The 24,539-nt window shown below is 42.1% G+C and overlaps 1 protein-coding gene across 8 annotated transcripts in view; it reads left to right on the top strand.

Annotated features, from left to right (window-relative positions):
* Positions 1 to 24,539, top strand: part of nav2a (neuron navigator 2a) — a 218,705-nt gene that overhangs the window by 172,251 nt on the left and 21,915 nt on the right. For all 8 annotated transcript variants that reach the window (XM_084953283.1, XM_084952952.1, XM_084953121.1 and 5 more), the window contains 6 exons: positions 92 to 200; positions 1,893 to 2,315; positions 8,495 to 8,617; positions 20,238 to 20,367; positions 22,101 to 22,419; positions 22,609 to 23,332. In XM_084953283.1, coding sequence (XP_084809409.1) covers positions 92 to 200; positions 1,893 to 2,315; positions 8,495 to 8,617; positions 20,238 to 20,367; positions 22,101 to 22,419; positions 22,609 to 23,332 — 1,828 coding nt within the window. The remainder of the gene's footprint in view (positions 1 to 91; positions 201 to 1,892; positions 2,316 to 8,494; positions 8,618 to 20,237; positions 20,368 to 22,100; positions 22,420 to 22,608; positions 23,333 to 24,539) is intronic.

Raw genomic sequence — 24,539 nt, 5'->3', positions numbered from 1 at the left:
GGCGATCAATGGAAATATGTAATCTTTCTGGTTCAGCATAGAGAAATTATGTTCTTTAATTTTTTTTTGGTTTTTTTATTGTGCTGCTCAGGTGAAGACCCAGAGACCAGGCGGTTGCGTACTGTCAAAAACATAGCTGACCTGCGGCAAAACTTAGAGGAGACCATGTCCAGCCTCCGAGGAACTCAGGTCTCACACAGGTACAGTGATTGGCACTGCGCTCTGGCTCATCCCACATAGTGTTTTTCTTGATATTGAGCAATTCATTTTTCACTGAGCTTGTTAGGAAAACAGTGCTTGGAGGGAAGTTTATATGTGAACAAACACTTACTATCTGAACAGCAACTGAAGTTTCTTACAATGCTGTTATGGTTGAGTGGTAAATCATCTAAATCACCCTCATTTTTTTTTGGGTGGATTTGAATCAGTCACTTACCTGTCTCGTGGACAGTAGACTGTGTCTGTCTGTGTTTAACAGGTATTACCTCCTTTTTTTCTTATAGCAGTCTTATCCTTCTTTTTAGGGATCTTTTACTTTGATTGTTGGGCATGTCTTTGATGCTTCTGGCTTAGCTTTAATCACGTTCCCTCCTACAGAGTTGTGACCTGTGCTCTGGTGTAGGGCTGCCACAAACGATTATTTTGATAGTCGACTAGTCACCGATTATTTTTGCGATTAGTTGACTAATCAGATCATCATCCATTGGACGTAAAACGTACAGTTTATTGCACCAGCGGCATCTGCTCTTATATAACTATCATTAGCTTACAGCTTTAAGTGTTTAAGGTCTGTGCTAACTAAAAATAAAGACAAGATGATAGTTTATTAAATTTTAATGAAATTTGCAGATTGTTTCGGTTAAGTTTAATAAACTCCTTGCTATCTAAAATATAACAGGACACCGGAGTATACTCTCGAGCATCTCACACTTCTGATAATCAGCTGTCTGCTTGACGTTTATTCAGCTGTGTAAAAACTATAACTTTAATCTCAGCCAAACCGATTTACTCAGGAACAAATAAAATACTGAAAAAAGCCAAACAATAACATTTGAAGTTATCTAAGTGACTTATATATATTTAACCTGAGTAGCGAAAGACGGCGGTGGGTTTGAAAACGATTTGCCGGGTGAGCCTTGCCCCCGGCTAGCTATCGAGCTAGTGGGTAACGGACGTCTCCTAAAACGTCGGAGCGCTTTTGAAAATATGTGGTGTCCTGATAAACCGAGCAGATATTTGAGGTTTACACAGCTACATTCTCGCCTGAAAATATGTTAAACGTTTATTTTGTGACCCAGAAAGAATAATAAGAGTAATATTAAAACTAACGAGCTGCCGCCATTGTTGGAAACTGAGCTGGGCTGCGCTATGAATTCTGGGACAGAGCTGCTTCTTCTTCTTCGGGGTTTAACGGCAGCTGGCATCCTTGTACATGCAGTGCTGCCATCTTCTGTTTCAGTCCGTTATTACACTCTTAAATCCTACTACTTATTCCTGCGTCTTTTGGGATCTTACAAAGCTTCAAACGACGCGTCGACTATTAAATCAGTCGTCGACGATTTTGATAGTCGACGTAATCGTGACTAGTCGACTAATCGTGGCAGCCCTACTCTGGTGTTATGTGTCAGTGCTGACCAAAATGTCTACATAGTTTATACTCTGCTCTAAGGTCAATAAATCTGTTGTTCATAAATGAAATTGTGCAATTTGATGCTTTTTTTTTCTCCAGTGCTTCTCTCTGTTCCATATTTCCAGATCCTAGGAAAAGAATTCTTGACATTTGGTGTAGTGATTGGCCACTTGCTACAAAAGGCACATTTTTGAATGAAATGTTATCAGAAAACATTAATGTGTGCTCTCAACTTGTCTTGCCTTCATTGTATTCCGCTCAGCACCTTGGAAACCACCTTTGACAGCAGCATTACCACAGATATCAGCGGCGGTGGCGGCACAGGCAGTGGCAGCAGCAATAGCGGAGGCGGTCGAAGCATCCTCAGCCTTACATCTTCCCGCCCCTCACTATCCTCGTGGCGACTGGGCCAGTCTAGCCCTCGTCTTCAGGCGGGTGATGCCCCCTCTATGGGGAATGGTTACGGTGGGCGTGTGGTTGGTGGCCAGGGAGGACGCTACCTTTACCCCGGGAACCTGCGGCGACAGCTGGCTGGCAGGGGAGGAGCCCTGTGCAGCGTGGACCTGGGAGACAGAGCCGGGGAAGACGTCGACCTTGATGGAATCCCAATGGAAGTCACGGGATACATGAGCGATGGAGATGTGCTGAGCAAGAATGCTGTGCGCACTGATGATGTGACCAGTGGGTAAGTGAGTCTTTTTTAATCAGACACATGTGTTGTCAATACAGAAACTTTTTGCCAATAAATCCATTACTATCCACATTGGTTAACAAGAGTATCTAGAAACTTTCACTGGTTCTAACATCTTCACCGGGAGGATTTTCAGCATTTCTCTGTTCTGTCATCGTCCATGCATCATCTTTTGTTTCTGTATTGTTGTTGGATTAAACAGGAAAAACATGAAAACCTGTTGGAAAGATTTTGCAGCATTTACTAATACTGCATTACAGTTCACAAAAAGTTGAGTTACAGTGAATCTGGGTAAGCGCAGTATTTATGTGACAAAAACATATTTGCAATATTTCCCAACCCCAAAAGATTACTGGTAAATATTCTAATAACTCTGATGTGCTCAAACATAAAAAAAACATATGAAAATGGATGCCATGCTTATATAATATGACTTTTATGGCTGAGATGTGACAGTTTGGTCTCTCAACAATGAGAGACTTGTCTTTAATGTAGGCTTACCACAGGAGGGCAGTAGTGTTTCTTGACTGTATATGTGCAACCCAGCTGACAGATGGTCTCTATAGCACAAGTATCATTTATTCTGTACAGTGAAAATCCCACAAGTTTGCAGTCTTTCAGTGTTTCGATGCTGTTGTCCTGATAACCTGGTTATTTTTCTCTTTGAAAGCCAGTGACCATGTTGTAGCAGGCCCCTTGCATACCTTGGCTGACACACAATTTAAAGTACTGTTGTCATCATTATTGTCAGATGAAGCCATAAAAGGCACCAAATCATCTTCAGATGGAATAGAAAGTTGGAAAACAAGAGATCAGGGTATTTGTTCAAATTCTGTGTAATGTTAATATGAATGAGATTTCATAAAAGCAGTGAAGGTGATTTAAAAAACAAAACAAAAAAAAACATGCCTCTTAAAAGCTGTGTGGAAATTACTTCATCTAGCCTGCATAGATCTGGATCACCATAGTCACCAGCCCCGAGGCACCTTTAGAAAGCCAGAGAGCAAAGTACTGTTGAACTACTTGATATATCTGAATCTGTAACTAAGCAAACCAAGCCAGGCCACAGCCACACCTGGACAGACGAGTGACGTGTACATGTGAGCCGAGACATTATCTTATTCAAAACACTTTATATCGGTAAGAACTATGAATAAGACAAAAATCATATACCACGTTTATATTTATAATTAATAAATTATACTTTTTTTGGACAAACTGATTCATCAGTTTAGTCTTTAAACAAAGGAAATCAACATCATCCTCACGTTTTAGAAGCTGGTGCTTTTTTATTTAGACTGGTAAATGATCATATATCCATCATTTCAAAAACCTTTTTGTCATTTGCAAGCTAGCTTGGATCAAACAGATTATGTAGAGAGTAAATTGAGCTGGATTTGATGTTTAAATGGTGCCTTTTTGTCTGTGTGAAAAACATGCTTGTGGTGTGTATTTGGTCTCAGCTGTCTGATCTCTATGGATGATGTGACGGATGGCTGGCAAAATGAGCTTTTATTCAAATGGGAACATGCCGACTAGATTATATTCTTTGTGTTGGGGCGAAGGGGGTGGGGGGGGGATTGCAGTGTGTGTGTGTGTGTGTGTGTAAGAAAGGAACTGTGTAGGTACAGCCATGTGGGTGTGTGGGCAGTCTTCCTCTGGGTTAACCATTATTCTCGACATCATCAGGCTATTTAACGATTAGCTCCATTCCAAGCATGTTAGCGTCCACAAAATAACAGGTTCTTCTGCACAAAAGTGGTATGTTTACCCAGAGAGGAGGAGCTGGCTTTTGGATTAGACCAGTAAACTCTCACACCTCAAGTCTTTGTTACCTCTTAAATGTTAATTAAATATGAAATCACACGAATTACAAAAGGTGCTTTTTTTCCTCTCTTATCTGTATGGCACACAGACTCTTGGGGTTGATATTTCTCTGAGCTCCTGGCTTCCAACACAATGTCATTAAGGCTTATGGAATTTAATTTGTGGCCTTCATGGTGGAAATATTGTTTGTCCCTGTAAGAGTGAACAATCCACAAAGATCTCTCTGTAAAGTTGCCCCTAATTAATTCTATAAAGTGAGATGTTCATAGATATGAACAACTCTGATACAATTTCTACTTCTGCTAAAATAGCTGTTAAATAGCAATATATAATAATTTATAACATGTTTTAATTTTCTCTTGCGTTTTTAATTAAAACATTTGTAGTGTTGGGGGAGTATGAACCAGTATAATATTCTGCAGCTGCTCTTTAGAGCTGTCCACGTCTCACATGCAGGCCAGTTAGTTTTTGGGACACCAATAACATTCCTGCTTTGAAAGGGATACCTTCACTGAACACGTGTCCCTGCTAATGAACACAAAACACATGAAGTGAGCCAGAGCAGGTGAGCTAATGCTAATCTGGACATTTGCTAAGTAAGCACAGTGAAAGTCACCTTGAATTTATTATATCAATAAGTCCCCACAAACATACAAATATTTGGGTCAGCCCCTAATTTTGCTAGAAGTCTCTGCCGGTTAAAAGGGAGTTCTTCCTTCCCACTGTTGCCAAAGGCTCTCTTGGTGGTCAAGAGCAATCAGTGGTAAATAGCCATAACAGTAAAACAATTTATAGCCAAAATATAAAAAATAATTATTTAAAAGACATCAACCTCCACACTATATTTACTGGTGTCCGTATTTGTCTTTTTATCTGTTTTCAAAGCCTCAGGTATTTTTTTTTCTTGCTGTTTTACATTTTATGGAAAAAATATTGCGATAATGTTGGGAGGTAAGTCAACAATGAAAACAAGTTGCAGCTCTAGAAATGTCTAAGGAATCTACATTCTTGATTGCTTAGAAACGTCTAGAGACATAACAGGTAATTTATTTAGCATACACTCAATCCTAGTAGACAGGCAGTGTGACTGACGGCACCACTTTTACTATTTACAGTGGGGGGTTTTTATCAGTCACCAATCACCCCCACCCCCTTCTTTTTTTTCCCCTTTCGCTATCTCTGCTCATGGAAATGTGGGGATCTGTCTCCCCACCTCCTTGGCTCAGGGCTATGTGGCTGATATACCACTCCCCCCACTCCAATTCTTCCCTCCTCTCCCTCCTCCAACCTTTACAGACAGACCCAACCTCCATTCAGGAGAGAAAAACATGTGGAGCAGGGGAGCGAGACTTCATATCAACACTGAGTTTTCACAGAGCAGGACACACTAACAAACAGTCAGGCTGCACCTTAGTATATACATGGAGAGTTGCTGGGTGCTTTGCATTTATCTCTGATATCACCAAACAGGTTTTCACATGGTGATATCACAGCAGATCTCACACACGCACAGGACCAGACTTAGTAACAGCAGACAGAAGAAGCCAGACAGTAAAAGACAGTTGACATTTCTTTGGAGATTTTCATCAGCAAAGATCAACACACACCTGGACTTGTTTATTTTTCTTCGGACTAACTGTTTAACCATGTTCAAGGCAGACAGGTACGTCTGAGTGGAGAAGGAGCTGTAACTCCTGTTTGTTTGTTTGTTTTTTCCGTAGTGTGACAATATGGGAGTTAACTCCTGTCTGTACCATAGTGCATGCATTGTTAGTGAGTCAAATATATCTGCAATGTCATTTACCCACGACTCTCTCTTTCTGTTAGTTGCTTGACTGTGTAAACTGTACCTGGCTGTTCAGTGTGAGCCCATAAAGTGTCTTGTTTGGACACGTTTCTCCTGCTGTAGAGGGTTACAGGTTAACAAGCGTCTGAAACAAGAGGAGAGGCCCTCAGTTAGTTATTAGTGTCAAGGAGTAACTTGTCAATCAGGAGTTTTGCTTATGTATGTGAGTGATTGTGTGTGTCACCGTCAAGGTGACTTTGTGTTGTGATGACGGGTGCTTCCCATAAAGGGCAGCAAATCCCCCCATCCAAGTTGGTCCTTTGTCAAAAGAGAATCCCAGTACCTTCAGTGTCTGTGTCTTTTGTTGTTATGAAAATCTATTGCACTCAAATCATATCTGGGCTATGTTGTCTCTATGATTTTTTTTTTTTATTCTTAAACATATCCCATTAATTTGTTTGATATTTAGTAGTCCATGGGTCATTTGGTTTAATGTTGACAGTTTTATTTATTTATTGCTCAAAATGTTGATAGGCACCAGATGATTTTAAATCAGTAGCATCAGCATATGGGCCATTACCATGTTGTTGTTGTTGTTTTTTTTATCCAGGGTTAGTGCATCTGGACAAAGGGATGAAGCGCTAATTTATGAATTATGGGTAGCAAGTCTTGTTACCAAGCAGCAGCAGGATTTGTGTGGGTGAAACTGCTAATTAACACTAATTTAAAGACTAGGAAAATACTACAATTCTACATCTTGGATAATCTTTTCCACACAGCAGACCGTTTTATTTGTCAGCTGTTATTAAAAACCAACAGAAATTAGAAGAGGTGAGACCTAGCAGCCAACAGCTCCCTTTTGGCACACCTGTCAGTTAAAGCAGTCGAACACCCAACTTTAAGCCTAAGTAGTGGATTGGATAGTAAGTACAGATGGACTGGAAATCAGAGTGAAAGAGAGAGGAAGACATGCAGCAAAGGGCCACAGGTGGGATTCAAACCTTGGCCGCTGTGTTCTAGCTATGCAGCATGTAGTTGCCTGCTCACGCACTGATCTACTTAAAAAAAAAAATCCAGTTTGATAAACATCAGTTATAAAGATACATTGTCCATATCAGTGCAATCCTTCCTCTGGAAGTCTGTGGTTAAAAAATGCTAAAATTTAAGTTCCCCAACCAATGCCTGCAGATGCCGGCTGCCCTTCCCTGGGTCTGGTTCTTGTAGAGGTTTCTTCCTGTTAGAAGGGGTCTTTCCTTTCCACTGTTACCAAATTCTTGCTTGTAGGCGGTGTCGTCTGATTGTTGGTTTTCTCTGTATTAATGTACAATATGAAGTGCCTTGAGTGTTAAATACATTGAATTACTGCATATTTAGTTTAGTTTTATCACTTGGCAATGCATAATACATTACTACCAGACAACTTTTAAAAAAAAAAGTATCCAGAGCTTGTATAATTCTCTCTTCTGGTTAAGAAAGTATAACATTTGATACTTTTCAGGTTGGTTACTTAGACACAGTTACATTTTCATGCTGCTGGGGTACAGCACACAGAATCCGCTTTCGTGCTGATTGCATTTGAGTCACATACAAAGAAGCTCTGTCTGTACGAAACACTGTACTGTGTGTATACTGTATACACATTTAGGTACAAATGCGCGTTTGTCTGTGCGTGCAGGGTTTCCTCTCACCGAGATCTACATTGAGATAACGCATAACTGTTTTAGTGGTCGCGCTTTTGCTAGGCTTCTTTCTCTACTCACATCACTGCATACACAGAATCATCAAAACTTCAACGTTAAACCAGCAAACATCTCATTAAATTACACCCGGGTTAAAGGAGTCAATATTTAGTTCCATTAGGAAGCTCCTCCACAGGTAAATATTTGGGGAATTAGTTAGTGTTGTTTTAGTTTGAATGGGAATGTTTATGTAAGTGCTCATGGCCTCAGCGTTAGCCACAGGCTGTAACTGCTGCTCACTGAGCCTCCGAGGCCAGCAAGCAATAAATTGAGTCCTTTCAAATATAATTTTCCGTTACGAAATGAAGTGAATGCCCTACTTAGCCTGCACATATAAATACAGTACAAGTATTTTTAGCTTCTTCTAATGCTTAGTTACTCAGTCAATCATAATATTCCAGTCTGGTGCACTGATGGTCTCAGTATTGGTGATGAATTGCAATGTGCTTCCTGTAGACATAGAGAGCAAACTGTCTTCTGAGCAGTTTTTTTCTTTTAAAGGCCACTGTTGTTGAACACTAGCCACATGAGAGAAATGTCTCCTTAGTTAGTTTGCTGTCTCCAGTGTTGATGTGGGAGGTTTTTGCTCTATTTAAGCCCGACTGATGAGAGCTTCACCTCAGCCAGAGAACTACATGGATGTGGCTTCCTGCTCAGTAAGACATTTATAACAAAAGCAGCCCCAGCAAGAAGACAAGTGTCTGTTAAGTCGTCCCACTATCTCAAACAAAGTGGCGCAACCTCAAATCATCCTCTTTGAGGTCTGTAATTATATATGTCAGAGTTACTTATTTCTAATACGTTTTGGTTGTCTCTTGCAGCTACATGACTGATGGAGGTTTGGGATTGTACACTCGGCGCCTTAACCGCCTTCCCGACAGCATGGCTGCCGTTCGAGAGACGCTCCATCGAAACGCGTCATCGGGACAGGGAGATGCTGACAGGTAGGTCTGAAATATCTTACCTGCTTCTTCTCTTAAACTTCTCTTAAGCTGTGTTGCAGCTTAATATATTTAAGTGATCAGTTCAACTGAGTTTCCAATCTATAGGCTCCATTTCTCAGGAGGACTTTATACACCTACTATCGAATGCACTGAGCTTGATGTGTTTGTCCGAATGAAAGACACATAAATATAACTAGCCGGTCACTTGGCTCATGTCTCTGGTTGCAATGCTTTTTGCTTGTTTCCTGCTGTCACTGTAGAAAATGTAAATTTATTATCCTGCAAGTGACGGTGGCATGTAGAGATATTGTGTTGTTCTGGGACAGGGAAATATTCAATGAGGTCATCCTGAGGTGTGGCACAAAAACAGTGCGTGTGAATGAAATTGCGAAACTTCTTGACCATGGGCTAAACAAGGTGTTTTACACATGCAGGTCGAAAAATTCACTCGAACCGTGAAGGATACATAAAAATCAGTCTCTGATTAAACATTTGTTAAGGTGGCCTAGTTTCCGCTTCTTCACATGCATTTCAGTGAACGACTGAAAAGCAAATGCACAGTTACAGTATCCACTAGAAAATGTCTGCTTTTACCCATATTAATGATAAATAAAAACACACAGAGCGATGCACATTTTCGGGTGGATTTGATTATACTCGTTCAACTACACAGGACATAATGCAGCGAGCTTTGCGGACACCACACCGCTAATGTACGTAAACTCATCCTAAACGCAAGTTTCTGTGTTATTGGGATATGTGGGCCACAACATGTAGTAAAATGAGAATATCGCTTGAATATTTTTATATCTGCGGGACTTTCTGAAGCGTCTCGTTTCAGTGCAAGTAATTTAGTGAGACGTTGCCGTCTTTGTCCTGTCATCGAGCCGTAGAAGGATTTTTGTTTTCTGGCAAGTTGACAGAAGGAAATGAATGAAGGCTGAGCTGAAACCATGTTACCAGATAGTGGAAAGAAAGAGAAATAGGTTGAGGGGATGGAATGAGCTTGTTATGAAGATGAACTGCAGAATGGAGGAAGGTGGTAATGAGAGTAAGGGATAAATCGTGTGTGACAAAGGGGACTATACTATAGCTTAAGATGCGGCATTGGTCTTCTCAACAGTATCCCTTTGTCAAGAAAATGTCTATATTTGTGCTTCGGTGAAGTGTAGAAAACAAAAGCTTTTAAACCTTTTTAATTTCTTCACTCTTAAGTGGATGTGTTGTGTTGCTTTGAGGGTTTCAAGTAGTCTTTGTCCATAAATCCTCAGGTGTGGCTAATTTCCTGTCTGCCAGACTTTTGACCTTCGCCCCCTTGCTACCTTTTACTCTGTACACACACACAAATACACTGTCCTTCACATTAAACTGCTCCAGCCCTCAGGTGGGCCTTAAAACAAACTGTCCTCCTTCTCACCTTTCATCTGTCCCCTCCCTATCATCCTCCTCCTTCTCTCTTTACTCCATCTCTCCTCTCACCTCTTATTTCTCCTCTTCTAAGTTGTTTTGATTAGAGTGCAGCAATGAGAAGAAACTTAAAAGCAATAAAAAAGATAAGTCAGGGGGTTTCCCTTTTGTTTCCATTTGATTTTGTGCTTTAATTTTCCAGCCTAATTTTTAGGTTCAAAAGATTAGAGAAAAATTCAGATGGGCTTTCAAGAGGAGATGAGGTGACTGCACTCCTCCCGCCCACACCTCCTCGCCCCTGAAGCTTTCCCTGATAAATGTGCTTACCACTTTTACTTTGAGATTAATTAAGAGAGCTGAAGAAGCAGCTCATGAAATATATTAGCATAATAAACAGAAACCTAGTGGAGCTGCAGGATAAAGAAGGGGGACTGGTTTTCTCTTGTATAAGATAAAGCCAGTTTAATTCACAAAAGGAGGGTTAACAGTGCAATTTGGGGCTGGTGGAGGAGAACCAGCACCTTACTGTCTCTGCGTGTGCTTTATACAGTTTATTTGTGAGCATCATAGTTGAACATGTGATCTTAGAGGTATGTTTATCTATATTTATTTACTGGGTATGGTTGCCACCAGGCTGTAGTTGCCTTCAATGCATTTTCTGGTTTACAATGCAGCCGAGCCTCCCAGAGGAAGTCGGGCTGGGGGTAGGTGTCTAGTGTTGTTGTGGCACCGGGGCAAAATGCTTGTGACCCCAGAACGAAGAGGTCACAAGCTTCAAAGGCCTGAGGTTCACAGTTAAGAGCGTTCCAAACGTCTTTAAGCTTCTGCGCTAAAACCCTCCAGATCAGGCCAGTGCCGGGCTAATAAGAAGTGAAGGATGCTGGAAAACACGGTATTGAACAGCATATTCTGACAACAGGGAAACCACACAAAGTAATTATGAGAGCGTCAGTTGTGGTCTGGCTGTTGGAAGTGCAAAAACTCGTTTGACCAACTGTCAGATGTATGCAAAGGAGAACATGGAAACAAAATGACTCATGGGAGAACGGGGCCTACTATCCTGAGCGTATAGACAAAGAAAATAGAGGCTAGAAAGTGTGTGTGTGTGTGTGTGTGTGTGTGTGTGTGTGTGTGTGTGTGTGTGTGTGTGTGTGTCAATGTGTGTGTATGTGTGTGTGCGCGCGCGTGTGTGTGTGTGTGTCTGAGCATGCTTATCCCTGTCATTTATCTCTGTGGCCGGAGAAAGAGGAAGCTATCCATAATGGCCTGTCTTCTGCTTTGGCTTCTCTTTGTTAAAGCAGACAAAGGGATGAGGTCTTTGTGGTGTGAAAATGCTGTAGCAGTGAGTGTTACAGAGACTAACCCTGTGATTCCTGCATACAGGCGTTGGGGATATCATTACTCTATCTCAAATGAGGATGTGACAAAAAGAAAAAAAAACAAAGGATCACCACACATAACTCAGTTTGAGACAGTTTTCACACGAATCAGTATAATGTGGAGTCAGAATCCTGTTAATGATTTAGGGTTCTGCGAATAGGCTCTATATTTGTCTTGATGGTGTCTACACAAATCGCCGTGGAAAACAGACACGATAATACATAAAGTCTCCATTTTTATTGATATACTATTTGTTTGATAGCTGAGAAAAATGAATTTATATTGAAATAGACCAAAGTATGTCAAAAACTAAAACATTGCTTGTAAGTACAAGCACAAGTGCTGTTTCGTGGCTGGGTCAGATCACTCAGATCATCATTGTCAGAGTGTCTTTCAATAAGCGCCTTTCCTAAAAGGTTTTAAATCAAGATCAGAGACTTGGTAGACTTCCAAAGACTTCAGAGAGTATGTGTATATGAGTTATAGATACAAGTACTTACAGGGAAAAGAAAACAGGGTTGTCTTGTGATGAAATATAATTTGGATTACAGACTATTCCAACAACAAAGACACTGTAGTCCCGAGGTAACATAAAGAACAGGAACAAAGAAAGTGCTTGTTTTTTGTTTTTTTTTAAATGTCTGTGTATGTTTTACAGGCTTTGTGTGATGCTTCTTAAGAGCAGGATTACACTCATGTTTCAGAAGCTGTTTCTCAGTCTGTTATCTTTCATTGTAGATTTGTTTCCTTTGTAAAGTATTTTGCATTACCCTAATAAACTAAAATAAACTTACCACCTTTGACTAAGCCTTTATGCCTTTCAAGATATTCAGATCATTGTTAGAAGTACATCTAAATACTCCTCATTTATTGCAGTAATGCTTCAATAGGGCTCAATAATGCAAAGAAACACAGGAAGGCCTTGGTTCAATTTTTAGCACAGACTATGATGGACTGGATTGGCGAATTCCCACATTCCTGGAACATCACTCTGCAGCGTGAATTGTGTAAGTCCACTGTGATAACTTACCAGAGCTGTAAAATCCCTTCTCTTGTTAAGCTATTGTGCAGTCTCTCAACATCTGTAACCTAGCCCGGTTGTTAAATGTTGCTGTTCTAGTTTCTGTCAGTATGGACTACCTGCAGCTACCTGGTCATTGGTAGCTCCTCTGATTTGCTCTTAATTGTTTATCCTGGGGGCCGAAGCTCATGTCAGCTCTCACAGGGTGAGAAGCAGGACACACCCTGGACAGGTCACCAATCTATTACAGCGGTAGCACAGAAGAACTCAGCAGTTCATATTTGTCTTGAAAGTGTGGGAGGAAGCTGGAGTAACTGGAGAGAACACATGAGAGCTCTCTGGGTTTGAGCAGGTTCCCTGTTGGCCTGCTGAGCACAATTGTGAGGCAACCACTGCTGCCTCTTCCAAAGTCTTGTTTAATTCAGTATTTAAATTATTACGATGCGTTTTCAAAGGACTTTATCTGCAACCCTATCATGCAAAAACAAATGTGCGTATCATGGACTTTGATACTTAAGAAATCTCTGGTGATTTTATTTGTCAGAAAATTGGTGCCTATGTTTTTTGAAAGCAGATTTGCTGGTTTCCAGTTTGTCTCACTGCACTTCAGTCCCACCTGCATGAGAGCTGAAGTTGTTTAGAACATGCCCCGAGCCCCAATATCTTATCTCTCCTGTCTAGACTTGAGTAGGTTCCCTGTTGGCCTGAGGTAGGGGAAGAAAGAGCTTCGACTTATACCTCATAAGCTCTTTTCCTCAGCTACCAACAGCTGGCATGCCATGTGTCTCACACTTTACCTGTCTATCTCTGTCTGTCCTCTGTAACCCCACCTCCACCTGCTCTCACTGGCTTAGCTAAGTGAATGTGTGTGGAAGGTTTCCAAGCTCTGACTAAAATAATTGCTAGATCAGTTTTTACCTTTTCTTTATGACCCATGTTCCCTGAAACCAGGAGAATATGTTAACAGACATACATGGGCACAGCTGCATCTGGTCATACTCTATACTGTCGTTTTCTTGGTCCTGCTGGTTGGCGTCATCAGCCTGTCACTGCTGAACACAGCTGCTGTTTATCAAGACTTAACTAACAGTAACCCATTAGTTTTTGTGTGTTTGTGTGTATGTTGGACCTCAGCTCCAGTCTAGATTATCAGAAGGCCTTGGTTAATGATGGCAAACGGGTGCAGGTTGCAGCAGTGATAGATTATCAGGATTAGGGAGAAAATGCTGCATGATTTTTTTTGTGCCATTATGTAAAATGTTGTGTTTGGAATTAAGTTAAAGTGCATTTTTTGTGAAAACAGTCTGCTTTGAGAGCTGAATTTGAGCTGCAAAGCTTATATAAAGGTTCCAAGGAATTCCACCAATTCCACCGTTATTAGAGCTTTTTCATCTTAAGGATATAATTTAAACTCCTTCTCATTCTTTGTTTCTGTTGATTGTCCAAGATTTTCATGCATAGCTTAACCCTGTAACGCCAGGTGTTACAGGGTTCCAGGTGTACAGGGTTAAGCTATCATGTTTGTTACCTCTGCATCATCAGTGTTTTATTTGTTTAAGGTAAAGATACTGTGAGCAATAAATTGAACAAAAAACCCAGATGTAGCAGAAATGATTCAAATAAAAACTCATATATGCAAATTAATATTTAATTTCTCAACACACAAAACACGTCAGGTTTTTTTTGGTTTTTGGTTTTCAATTTTATCCTTCAGGCCTTACAGGATTAACATCTTTGACCCATTGGTGGTGCTAAAGTGTTCTAAGTGCCAAACATGAACCTTGGAGAAAAGAATCAGGAATGTCCCCAGTGAAATTTTCTTTACTGTATGGTTCTAGACTGTAATTAAACAAAAGAATGAAAAAGTATCTGTAACTGCACACATTCACCCCGTGAGTTAAAAAGCCTCTCCTTTGTCTGCTCTGTCCTTCTACAAACGCTCACTCATAGCACACAATAAGCAGCCAAATATTTTTCTCTCCAAATGTCCAGACTCTCACAAAGCCTTCGACTCCCCCTCGATTGCTAAATGCTTTAACTGCCTCCCAGCTACAGTCATGCTAAAAGCTGTGCTCTGCTATATCCCAAGGGGGCAGGGGCTGCTCAAACCATGCAGGCCAGGCATTGCGGGGCTTCTGGGAGCCGTCTGAATCTGAAGCTGTTCGATGCAAGATGTGAGGTCAACTGTGTTTCCAAGTTAATGGTACTCCCACACACATGCTGCAGCTGGCATAAGATGCTATTCCGCCCACATGAAAGAAAAAAAAAATCTCTATTTTAGTCAGTTCAGTTGCATGTTCTTTTTTTCCCCCTAAAAGTAAGACCTCTTCTTGACAGTTATTGTAGCTCACATCCTTAATTTTTAGTTTGTGTTAGGGGGTGAAATTGATAAATGTTGAGGGTCAATCGATGGGGAAGAGCAACATAATATGAGAAGAAAGAAACCCACAGAGACAGAGTCTTAAGAGAACTGATGTTTTTGTTGCTATGGATACTGCATCAGCAGAACACCAAACACCTACCCGCTGGGCACACTGACAAGCACTAAAGAGGGCGGGGCTGCTACTCAGGTAAATTTAAGTGTTCTCTTTTTGTCAAACATTGCAGCTCTAACAGCCACAATCGTTCTTTCCCCATCCTTCCACCCACTTTTTTTAAGTACTAATGACCCATAGAGGGCAAAACAAAAAGCTTAATATGGGATAAAAGTTGCTGCCACAGGCAGCTGAACAAGCTACAAGTCCAGTTGTGTGGGTTTTTTTTAAGGAAAACAAAGAAGCCAGACATGGTCCCTTGTCTCTGGTCCAATATGGAATCTGACCCAGACCAGGAGGTGATAATAGATGGGGAATGCAGATCAAAGGAGCATTAACTAATCTACAGCGAGTGGTTTGTGGAATCAGCAACACAGAGTAAGTTTTAACTCTCCATACCTTCCCTGAATCATATATTTTCCATGTTAGCTTGAATTCAGATGGGGAGTAAGGGAGTGGGGTTCGTGCAGGTTGCAGCTTTAAAGTATTAAGCTGATTATCCACGTTTCACCATGTGAGCTCAGGAAAAGCTCTGGGGACACGAGTGTGTTTCAGGTCTGCAGACCTGAAAGAGACAGCATATTTTGTCCCATGATTCCCAAATGTTATCCTTCATTTATCCCAGTTGTATATTTATATAATAGATATACAGCTGATACATGTTAAACAGGAATGGGGTTTTTTGGGGGGGGTTGTTTTTGTTTTTTTACATCAGCAGTTGTGTTTACTGCACAGTTTTGCACTGCATGACTAATCGTTAGCTTAGATGGAAACCCAACCAAGAGCATCTGTCGAAAAACTAGAAAAGTGGGAGAAAAACACAAATGGTTCAAGAGTAAGACAGAAGCCTCTTGAAAATGTTTTATTTCCTTAAAGTGGGTTATCATCTGTCATCTGGGGACTCTTTTAAAGATTTCAAACCAGATGAGTATTAAAAAAAAAGGGACAGCTTAGGAAAAATCTGTTTTTATGTTGTAGCCGTCTTTTCTTTCTTTCTTTGTCCCAGCGATCCCGGGAGCCTGTTTCCTTAACCGATGGTCTACAGGCAGGAGTCACAGCTCTGTGCTTCATTCTAGCATTGAGGTGACAGTAGGTTAGTTTTGAGTGCGGTGTGTGTTTATGCCTGCAGACATGAGGAATTCCAAGTTTGTCACAGTAGTCTTTTAAATTTAGGGGTTTTTTTGTCGCGTGTGCAGATGCAGCATGGTGGAGTCATGTGCGTGAGTTCAGGGATGCGTGTCACGTGTGTGAAAAGTTTGTTGAGTTTTTACCGCGGATCCAGGTCAGTCTGTCGAATCTAAAGGAGTCTGTGTTTACACATCAAATAGAAAGAGAGAGAGGGAGAAGTCAAAGAGAAGCTAAGTGAAAGAGCGGCAGCCAGAGGGATCTACATGCTTTGATAAATTCTCAGAGTATAGATAGCAAATGTTTTCCCAGGACAGAAGACAATAGGACTAGACACCAAAGAGAGATGGAGAAAAAAATGGAGAGAGTGAGAGACAGAGACATTCCTCAGTGTGTTGTCCAGTCCAGTCCTGTCTTACAGGGACAGCTGTGTCATTTTCGTACCACAGGGCTCCTGGGCTCCAGCCCAGAATGTGCCGTTCTCCACCGCCTTCATCTTCACACTGTTCGCACTTAGTCCTCCTATCATTTGTTTTGTTTGTTTGTTTTAAGCTTTAAGTGTATTCAAATATATAGTCTTTTTTCAGACTTTCAACTTTTTCTTATACCATAATAATACTTTTTGAAGTACCTCAAACACAGGAAACACTTCCTCCTGGGCTTCAAGGCAATGAGCACCTGCAGGTGTAAATGCTGTTGTGAGGCAGCGTTGGCTTAGAGAAATTGATATCCTTCATGCTGTACCATTTAGTGATAGGAATAAATTGTTTTGCATGGTTATGATGGCACTGATTTGTGTGGAGGTAAAGTCTAGACACTCCTTCTGTCCCGATGCTTCCACAGGACTCACCTGTCAAGTTGTCCATGCTCTTATCTGCGTCGTGCATCAAACCCTGAGGGCTGGAAGTCAGAGACCGTCAGTTAAAGCCGCTCCCTCTTCCTCTCCCATCTGTCTGTCTGTATAGTGAGCAGAGCAGCAGTTTGGGGTTATGTGATACAGCTGCAACGTGAGGACCAGTAGTCACCCCTCAAACACAGGAAATCCCCTTACTTCTGCTTCGCAGCTCTGTTGTGGCCCCACGTCTGTGTGTACATTTCTGCGGCACAGATCCTGTGTGCATGTGCCAGAGTCGGACTGGGCTTTTCAGGAAGGGGGGGTACAGTACAGCAGACCAACCCACCACAGCCTCAAGGGACACACACAAGAAAAGTTAAAACAAACACAACTGCTGCCCTTTTCTCAGGACACTTTTAGACACTTCTATTGGCTGACCCGAGCAGGAGCCCATTTTTTTCATTCATCCTCTTGCTTCCCCCTCTCTGCTTTTCTCTTTAAGGAATTTTGAAGGTTTGACTTCTGAACTCTGACCCCTTCGGGAAAGCAGCAAGTTTTCTAAAGGGACCTGGTTTGAGACGAGGGTTCTCGCTCTCTCTTGATTTAGGTCACTTTCTTTCTTCACTTCTGTCCTGTTTGACTGGACAGAAGTGAAGAAAGAAAGTGTAGCCGCATGTCATCCCGATGAATGACAAACTTGCACATACAGTTTAACTGCAAACTCCACTACATGTAAGAGTCACTTTTCCATTCATTTCCATAGCCTATCCCGCTTGCTTCTGTTATATTATGTTAGAGGAAGAAATCTAAAAATCCCGAAATTTTCTACATGACTTGATCCTGTAAAAGGTTAAGAGGAGAAAATATATAATTTTGTGATTTGGGTAAACTGGAAGAGTTAGGAGTACATCACATCATCCCCTCAGTGTGATGATCTATTAAATGCCGACCTCATTGGCCTGTGTTTGGCACCGGTTCCCCCTGTCTCTGTCTCCTGTGATTGGCTGTAAAGGGCTCAGTGGTCGTTAACTGGCAGGTTGCTTTGCCAGCGGGAGGCTGTGGGCTGAGCCACGCCGCTTGGCCCGATCTCTAATTAGCACTGGCTTGTCAGCTGGTCAGGGTGGATCTGTCTGGGAAATTGCAGTCTTACAAACACACACACACACACACACACGCATAAGCCATGGCTGGGAAAGACACAAAAAAGCAGCAGCGGGATGCGGATTGTCCTTTAGTTTCAGAGACTTTGTCTGTGATCATGCAGCTTTGACTTTTGTTGCCTCTTGATTTTTGTCAGGCTGAAGTGGCTTATTTAGGGCTTGGGGTGTGTTTCAGTGTGCACTCTTTAGTGGTGCGGCTGCAGCAGTGAAGTGGTTAAAAGTCCCGGGGGAAGCTCATGTTACCAGCAGTAGGGCAGGCCCTTCTACCCCCCTCCTTACAGGTTTCTCTCTCTGTTAGTCCAGAGAGAGACGAAGAGTGCCCGAGGGGTGAAGCATCAGCGCAACGAGTGACAAAAGAGCTCAATCTAGGAACTTTGCCAGGGCAAGAGAGGGAGTGAGAGACATTGAGGAAGCTCAGAGTGAGAGAGCGACAGACAGAGAGGGAGTGGGACAGATATTTGGCTGCGTGAACTCTCTCAGCGGCATGGAGTCATGAAGCTCTCTGTCCAGCTCGGCATTTTCCCGCAGCGCTCTGCTTCCCACAGCAACCAAGGCACCCTGAGCAGGTAGATACCTATGTGTGTTCTTATCTTTGTGTGTACGCACAAACGCATAAAAGAAAGTAGAAAGTTTGTCCTTTAGCACTGACAGCTATGATTGGTTGAGAATCTGCAAAGGCCATTGCAGATTTCATATGTTATCTTTATTTCCTTTTTGGGGGGTTTTTTCTTGCATTGATGTGTGTGGGAATTTCCCCTGTGGCTGTGTGGATGAGCTGAACCGGTTGCGGTCACTCTCAATCTCTCTGCACCTCACAGCTCGTTTGGTTTACGGATGCTTTCAACTCTGAAAGCCAATGCCTCCACTCACTCTGCTTGTGCCGGTGATCCCAGAAGGAAGTTGTGTTTTCCCCTGTCTCTGTTTGTCAGGTTGTTAGCAAGGTTGCTCCAAAAGCAGCAGATGCATTTTGTTTAGAGACTGCCAAGAAACAGCTGATTAGGTTTCGGTGGCAATCTGAGTCTGGGATTTTTGCCATAGGAAATGCTTTGTTTTTGTTTAGTTTTCTCTTTTTTTAAGGCCATAATTATATGTTTTCATGCGAACTTCCAAGTTAGCCACTGAGCAGTAATGTTGTATAAAAATCAAGACTGCAAGATGAATGAGGAATTGGAGCAGTTAGAAAATAAACGATGGGATATTTGAGTTTAGGTTTTTGGTGGTCTTTCAAACACGTACCCTTAATGAGGCGAAGCTCTTGTGTTGGTGCTTATGTTCAGACACTATTGTTGATTTGAGGAGTTTTAAGGGAAAGCTGCAGAAAAACACAAACTGCTCAAAGAAATCCAAATTCAACCTGTATTGTTTCAAATCATATACAGCACAACCTTCATAGTTTACAAATTCTCTGGTTTTACTTCATTTTAGAAATAGAACATTTTAGGTAATAACAGATTTATCTGACAGACTAACTTATAAAGAGTATTTGTAGATGAAACGTACAATATACTGAGACAAGCATGTGTCCTCGATGAGTCTTAAAAATGCAAGTGACAACTTGACAAGAGTTGTGCGCGTGTGTGTTCTGATGCAGCCAACCCTGTACCGGCCATCACCATTTGCCCCCCCCCCCCGGTCCTTTCAGAGTGATCTTTGCCAACTGGCTGGGTTTCCTGTCCCCCACAGATTCTAAGCAACACACACACACACACACACACATGCATATTTACAAATATCCTGTTCAGATGGGTCTGTTTGAACAGTTCAGACACACACAAGCACACCATGATGTCACCCCTCCATTGCGCCTTTGTTCGTGTGATAGACAACCCCATTCAGCCTGTTTGTGTGTGTGTACCCACACTGAATTCAGTTCAGTTTCAATGAATATAAATCACGAGGCAGCTCTGAACGTTTATTTCAGTTTAGCAGTGCTCAAAGTTCTGTGCGTCTGTGCCTGAAAAGAAATATGGAAATGGGGGAAAGGGAACAGAATAATTACTTTTAGGTAGTGCAGTGTTGTATTCATAGGATAAGAAGCATCACAATTCAGTCTGGTGTCTCCAAGCTCTGCTGTCTTCCTTTTTGTCTTCACTCTGGAAGAAGCACTATTTAAAATGAGCGTTTCCTCCTGTACTGGTGTGTGTGTGTGTGTGTCTAGTTGGGACGACAGCAGCTCTGTGAGCAGTGGCATCAGCGACAACATCGACACAGATGACATCAACACCAGCTCCTCCATCTCCTCATACGCCAACACCCCCGCAGCACAGCGCAAGGGCCTCAGTACACAGGTGAGACTACACACTCAAGAATACTGCAGTCTTTTTAAGAGTGTTTAGAGCTTCTCGCCAAAGATGATCATTTTTGTTTTATCATTATTTTTGATTTATTTCGCCAAAATAGAGCAGGCATTTTCTTTGTGCCCACATGAAAACTCAAGGGTACCTGTCAAGAAAAATGTTAGCTGTTGTTATTTAGGACATAACAGTGTTTTCTGATTATGGTTGTGTAAGAGGTCCACCATCCGGGCACCTCACACCAACCTGTTTCATGACATTTTAATTTGACAGCTGAAAATATGGGGCGCTTGATAAAACCACGGTCTTTATTTGAAAATAGAAATAATAAATCTTTATTGTTGTTGCTGCACGCATGTCTGCAAGTCTTAACAAACCTGTAATCTATAGCTTAACCTTCTGTCTTGACGCTAGTTATAAATATGAAACCATCTGTGTCTGAGGTTGGAAACATTCTGCTGTAGTTGCATGCCTGCTTTGAGTTTAACAACTTTCTGAAGCCTTTGTTTCCATCTGTGGCTCCATATCTTTGTTGCTTTGTGGATTCAAAATGACAGCAAGGCATTAATGTTTTTTTTTTAATTTAGAAACTGTCTGATGGCCAATGGACATACAGGCCTCTCTGTACACTCTATAAAAACATACTCAGTCTCCCACCTGAGTTGAAATGATCTGCCTTCAAAATGAACTTTACTTTTTTCTTGTGTTCTTTAATCTTCAGGTGCAGTGGAGACGTGCCTGTCCGTTTAGTTTGGCATTTGCAGGGAGTGTATGTAACTCTCTGGGCCAAAATTAACATATTCTATCTTTTAAAATGTGAGCCAGATGAAAATTTGTGAAGGGCCTCATATGGCCTGGATTTTTTATTTTTTATTTTGATTGATTTGAATGAGCGTCTGTCTGCTCTACTTCAATTTTTTTTCTAACTGTGTCTGTCCCAGCATTCCTCGGCACATCTCTGAACTCTCAAAGCTAAAGCTGATGTTGACACTAGCTTTAAACCATTAAATAGTGATTTTGAGCCACTAAAGGCTCAGGAAGTTGAGAGGTGAAATGAGAATATTAACAGCTGACTCACATGTTTATGTCACACACACACATTGTGTTGTGGCTGACGCGTGTCTGTTATTGCTTCAGAGGCAGAGGTGGAGAAGAAAAACAAAGGTGCGCACAAAGAGGTCTTTGTCTTAGTGCAGCAGCCAGATTCATTAAGTGTGTGTGTCATCTGTCCTCATGGAATCCTATATTGGCTGGATTTTTTTAAGGTCTGTGAGCAGAGCTGCGTTTTTGTACTGTTGTCTGGAAAGCTGCAGAATCTACTTAAAAGCTGCTGTCATCTTTCCTGTAGCTGAAATCTACTAATTTACAAATTACGGCTGAGCTGTAATAGCAAATTGAAAATGGTAAAGCTTAAACAGTCAGCATGATTTCAATGATCACCTATCGGAGTTTTAAAAGGCTTGCATCTTGCTTCAGAAAATTTTGAAATGAAGTAGCTTCCTCAAAAACATGAACTGCTTGACAAAGCAAAGGTAAAAAAGTGTATAAGCTGTTAGCGCTCGAGATGCTCAAGCCCAGATGTTCTCAGACAGCTGCACAGGTGGTGATGACGGCGTAAATGCTGGTAGCTTTAACCAGTATGATGGCTTTGGTCATAAAAGGGGGCTTTTTAGAGCCACATTCTCTACAACTGCAGTAAATCTGACTATCTTTGTATGTCTTCCCAGCCTGTAACGGATGCAGAGAAGCACTCAGCCTCAACACCGGCACACCAGACTTGGTCTGGAGACGAGGTCAAGAGGTCAGACGGACGTTCAGACAGCGGGGTTAGGATGGAAGCAGGTTCCAGGTGGAGTCGTCGGAACCCCTCCGACATTTCTGATGAGTCAGACAAGGGTGGCTCAGGAAGAAAGACTCCCTCCGTGTCCCACACTGGCTCTTGGAGGAGAGGCATGAGCACTCAGGTGGGGGTGACGTCACCCCGGACTAAAAGCACTAGTAGCACAGGCTCCACTGGTTCAGTGAGCCACAAGACCCACAGTTCAGGTAACATGATCATCCAGCACTGATAATAAAAAAAATTATCATTAAAGTCAAGTGTGACGAATAAACTTTTAGACATGAGGACAAATTGTCACATTTTATAGATACAGGTGTCACTGTATTGAGAAAAATGAGATGTCAAGTCAGAGTTTGAAAGCCTGTGTTTCTGATGTCTCATTCTGTGTCCTGCAGGTAAGACAGATGATGTTAAGGTGTCAGAAAAAGGACGTCTCTCTCCTCGTTCCAACGGCCTTCATCGCTCACCCTCGGATGCTGGGCGCAGCAGTGGTGATGAGGCCAAAAAACAGACGATCCCCACCAGCCGCACACCGACAACACACACACTCACAAACACCGTCTCAGAGCCCCACACACAGACGCACGCACTGACCTCACGCACCCCAACCAGCACCTTTGGCTTCAAGAAGCAAGGCCATGGGATGGTAACAATGGTTACCGCCAGTGGTGCCACCATCACCAGCGGCTCGGCTACACTGGGGAAGATGCCTAAATCTGGGGCGCGCTCACTGTCCGGAGGGTTGAAGGCTGGCGGGCAGGATGGAGGCACAGTGTTAGGACACCATGATGACGGTTTCCTCCCGATGAGCGCCCGCTCCACCCTGCAGTACCGTAGCCTGCCGAGACCCAGCCGCTCTGGAGCAGCCGCCCGCAATGGGAACCGCTCCTCCACCAGCAGCATTGAAGCCGCTGTGCTTTCTGTCACCTCTCACGGGAAAAACTCAATCAGCATAGCCAAGGCCAACGGCTCAGCAAGCCTGCTGGCCAATCAGACAGATCGGGAAAAAGGTGTCTCTGAGATTGACAACCTCAGGAGTGGGGTCGCGATGCAGAGCGGAGGAGCAGCAACTGTTCCTCTGACAGGAAGACAGCAGGTTTCTTCACCTACATTACGCAGGTGAACACACACACTTAGAAACCATCGTTTTGTATGCTGAGTAATCTGCAGACTCACTGACAGCTAAGTGATGAGCCACCCTCTGTGGGGGCCCTCTTGTATGGGCTTGACTTCACCCGCATGCAGTACACACACACACTGAAGACCATTTTAAAGGCAGTAATCATGCACTCACAGCAAATGATAAGTAGTGGTGAGTAAGGAACACATGTGTAGACTTGTTACAGTCTTTGAGAGGTTAAATCAGGCCATTGTGAATCAGACCTTGAACTCGGCTGATCAGCTGCCAAGCCTCAGCCTTGGTGGTGTGGGGTGTAGGGTGTGGCACAGGGTAATGGAAGCTGAGTCTTACCTCAGCTCTCTGCCCTCATTAATGTGAGGGAGTGATAACTCTTCAAAGAGACTGTGCTGCTATTATCGCCTACCACGGCTCCAGTCACCGCTGCCTGCCATTTAAATCTAACCACAGATTAGCGTAGAAAGAGGAGAGAGTTGTGTGTGTGCTGGCCTTGTCTCAGATTCACTGACTCTATACTGGCTACAGTTTTGCTACTGTCCTCTTTGTTACAGAGTTGAAATGAATACAGTTGAATTGTTGGCAAAAAAAAAGCACTTTTAAATCACTTTGCTGCTCCATTTAACACTTTAATCCTGCCACAGCTCCAAACCAGGCTGTCCAGGTAATCTAATTTTAGTTTTCTATTTCAGCTTTCAGTGATTATAAAACTAAGGTACTGATGAAAGGAAAAAACAACAACAACAAAAAAAGTCGTTCTGTCATATTTTAGACGTTTTATCTTCTATTATAAATATGGTGCTCTGAAATACAACACAGCTTTTTGTCCTTACCTGTAAGATCAAACTGACTTCTTTTCTAGCTTTGGCAGCTTTAGTTCAGTGTATTGATTTATTCATATGTTTATTAAGGTTTTTATTTTTAAATTCAGCGAATGCCCGATGCTTCCAGAGTAAATTTCAGAGTGATAACATGAAATGATCATCATCTCAACACAAACGTAATAGAATGATGGTACTCTCTAAACATTTTACTCCTTTTTCTATTTTCTATTAATATTAATATGCTACTTTTTTTAATTGGTTCTGCTAGAAGTTTCCTCCTGTTAAAAGGGAGTTTTTCCTTCCCACTCTCACCAAGTACTTGCTCATAGGGGCTTGTATAATTGTTAGTTTTTTTCTGTATTATTGT

The sequence above is a fragment of the Perissodus microlepis genome, chromosome 1, assembly GCF_051167445.1.
Source record: "Perissodus microlepis isolate ML-2025 ecotype Zambia chromosome 1, ASM5116744v1, whole genome shotgun sequence".
Classification (NCBI taxonomy): domain Eukaryota; kingdom Metazoa; phylum Chordata; class Actinopteri; order Cichliformes; family Cichlidae; genus Perissodus; species Perissodus microlepis.
This window is presented reverse-complemented; position numbering and strand designations above follow the sequence as displayed.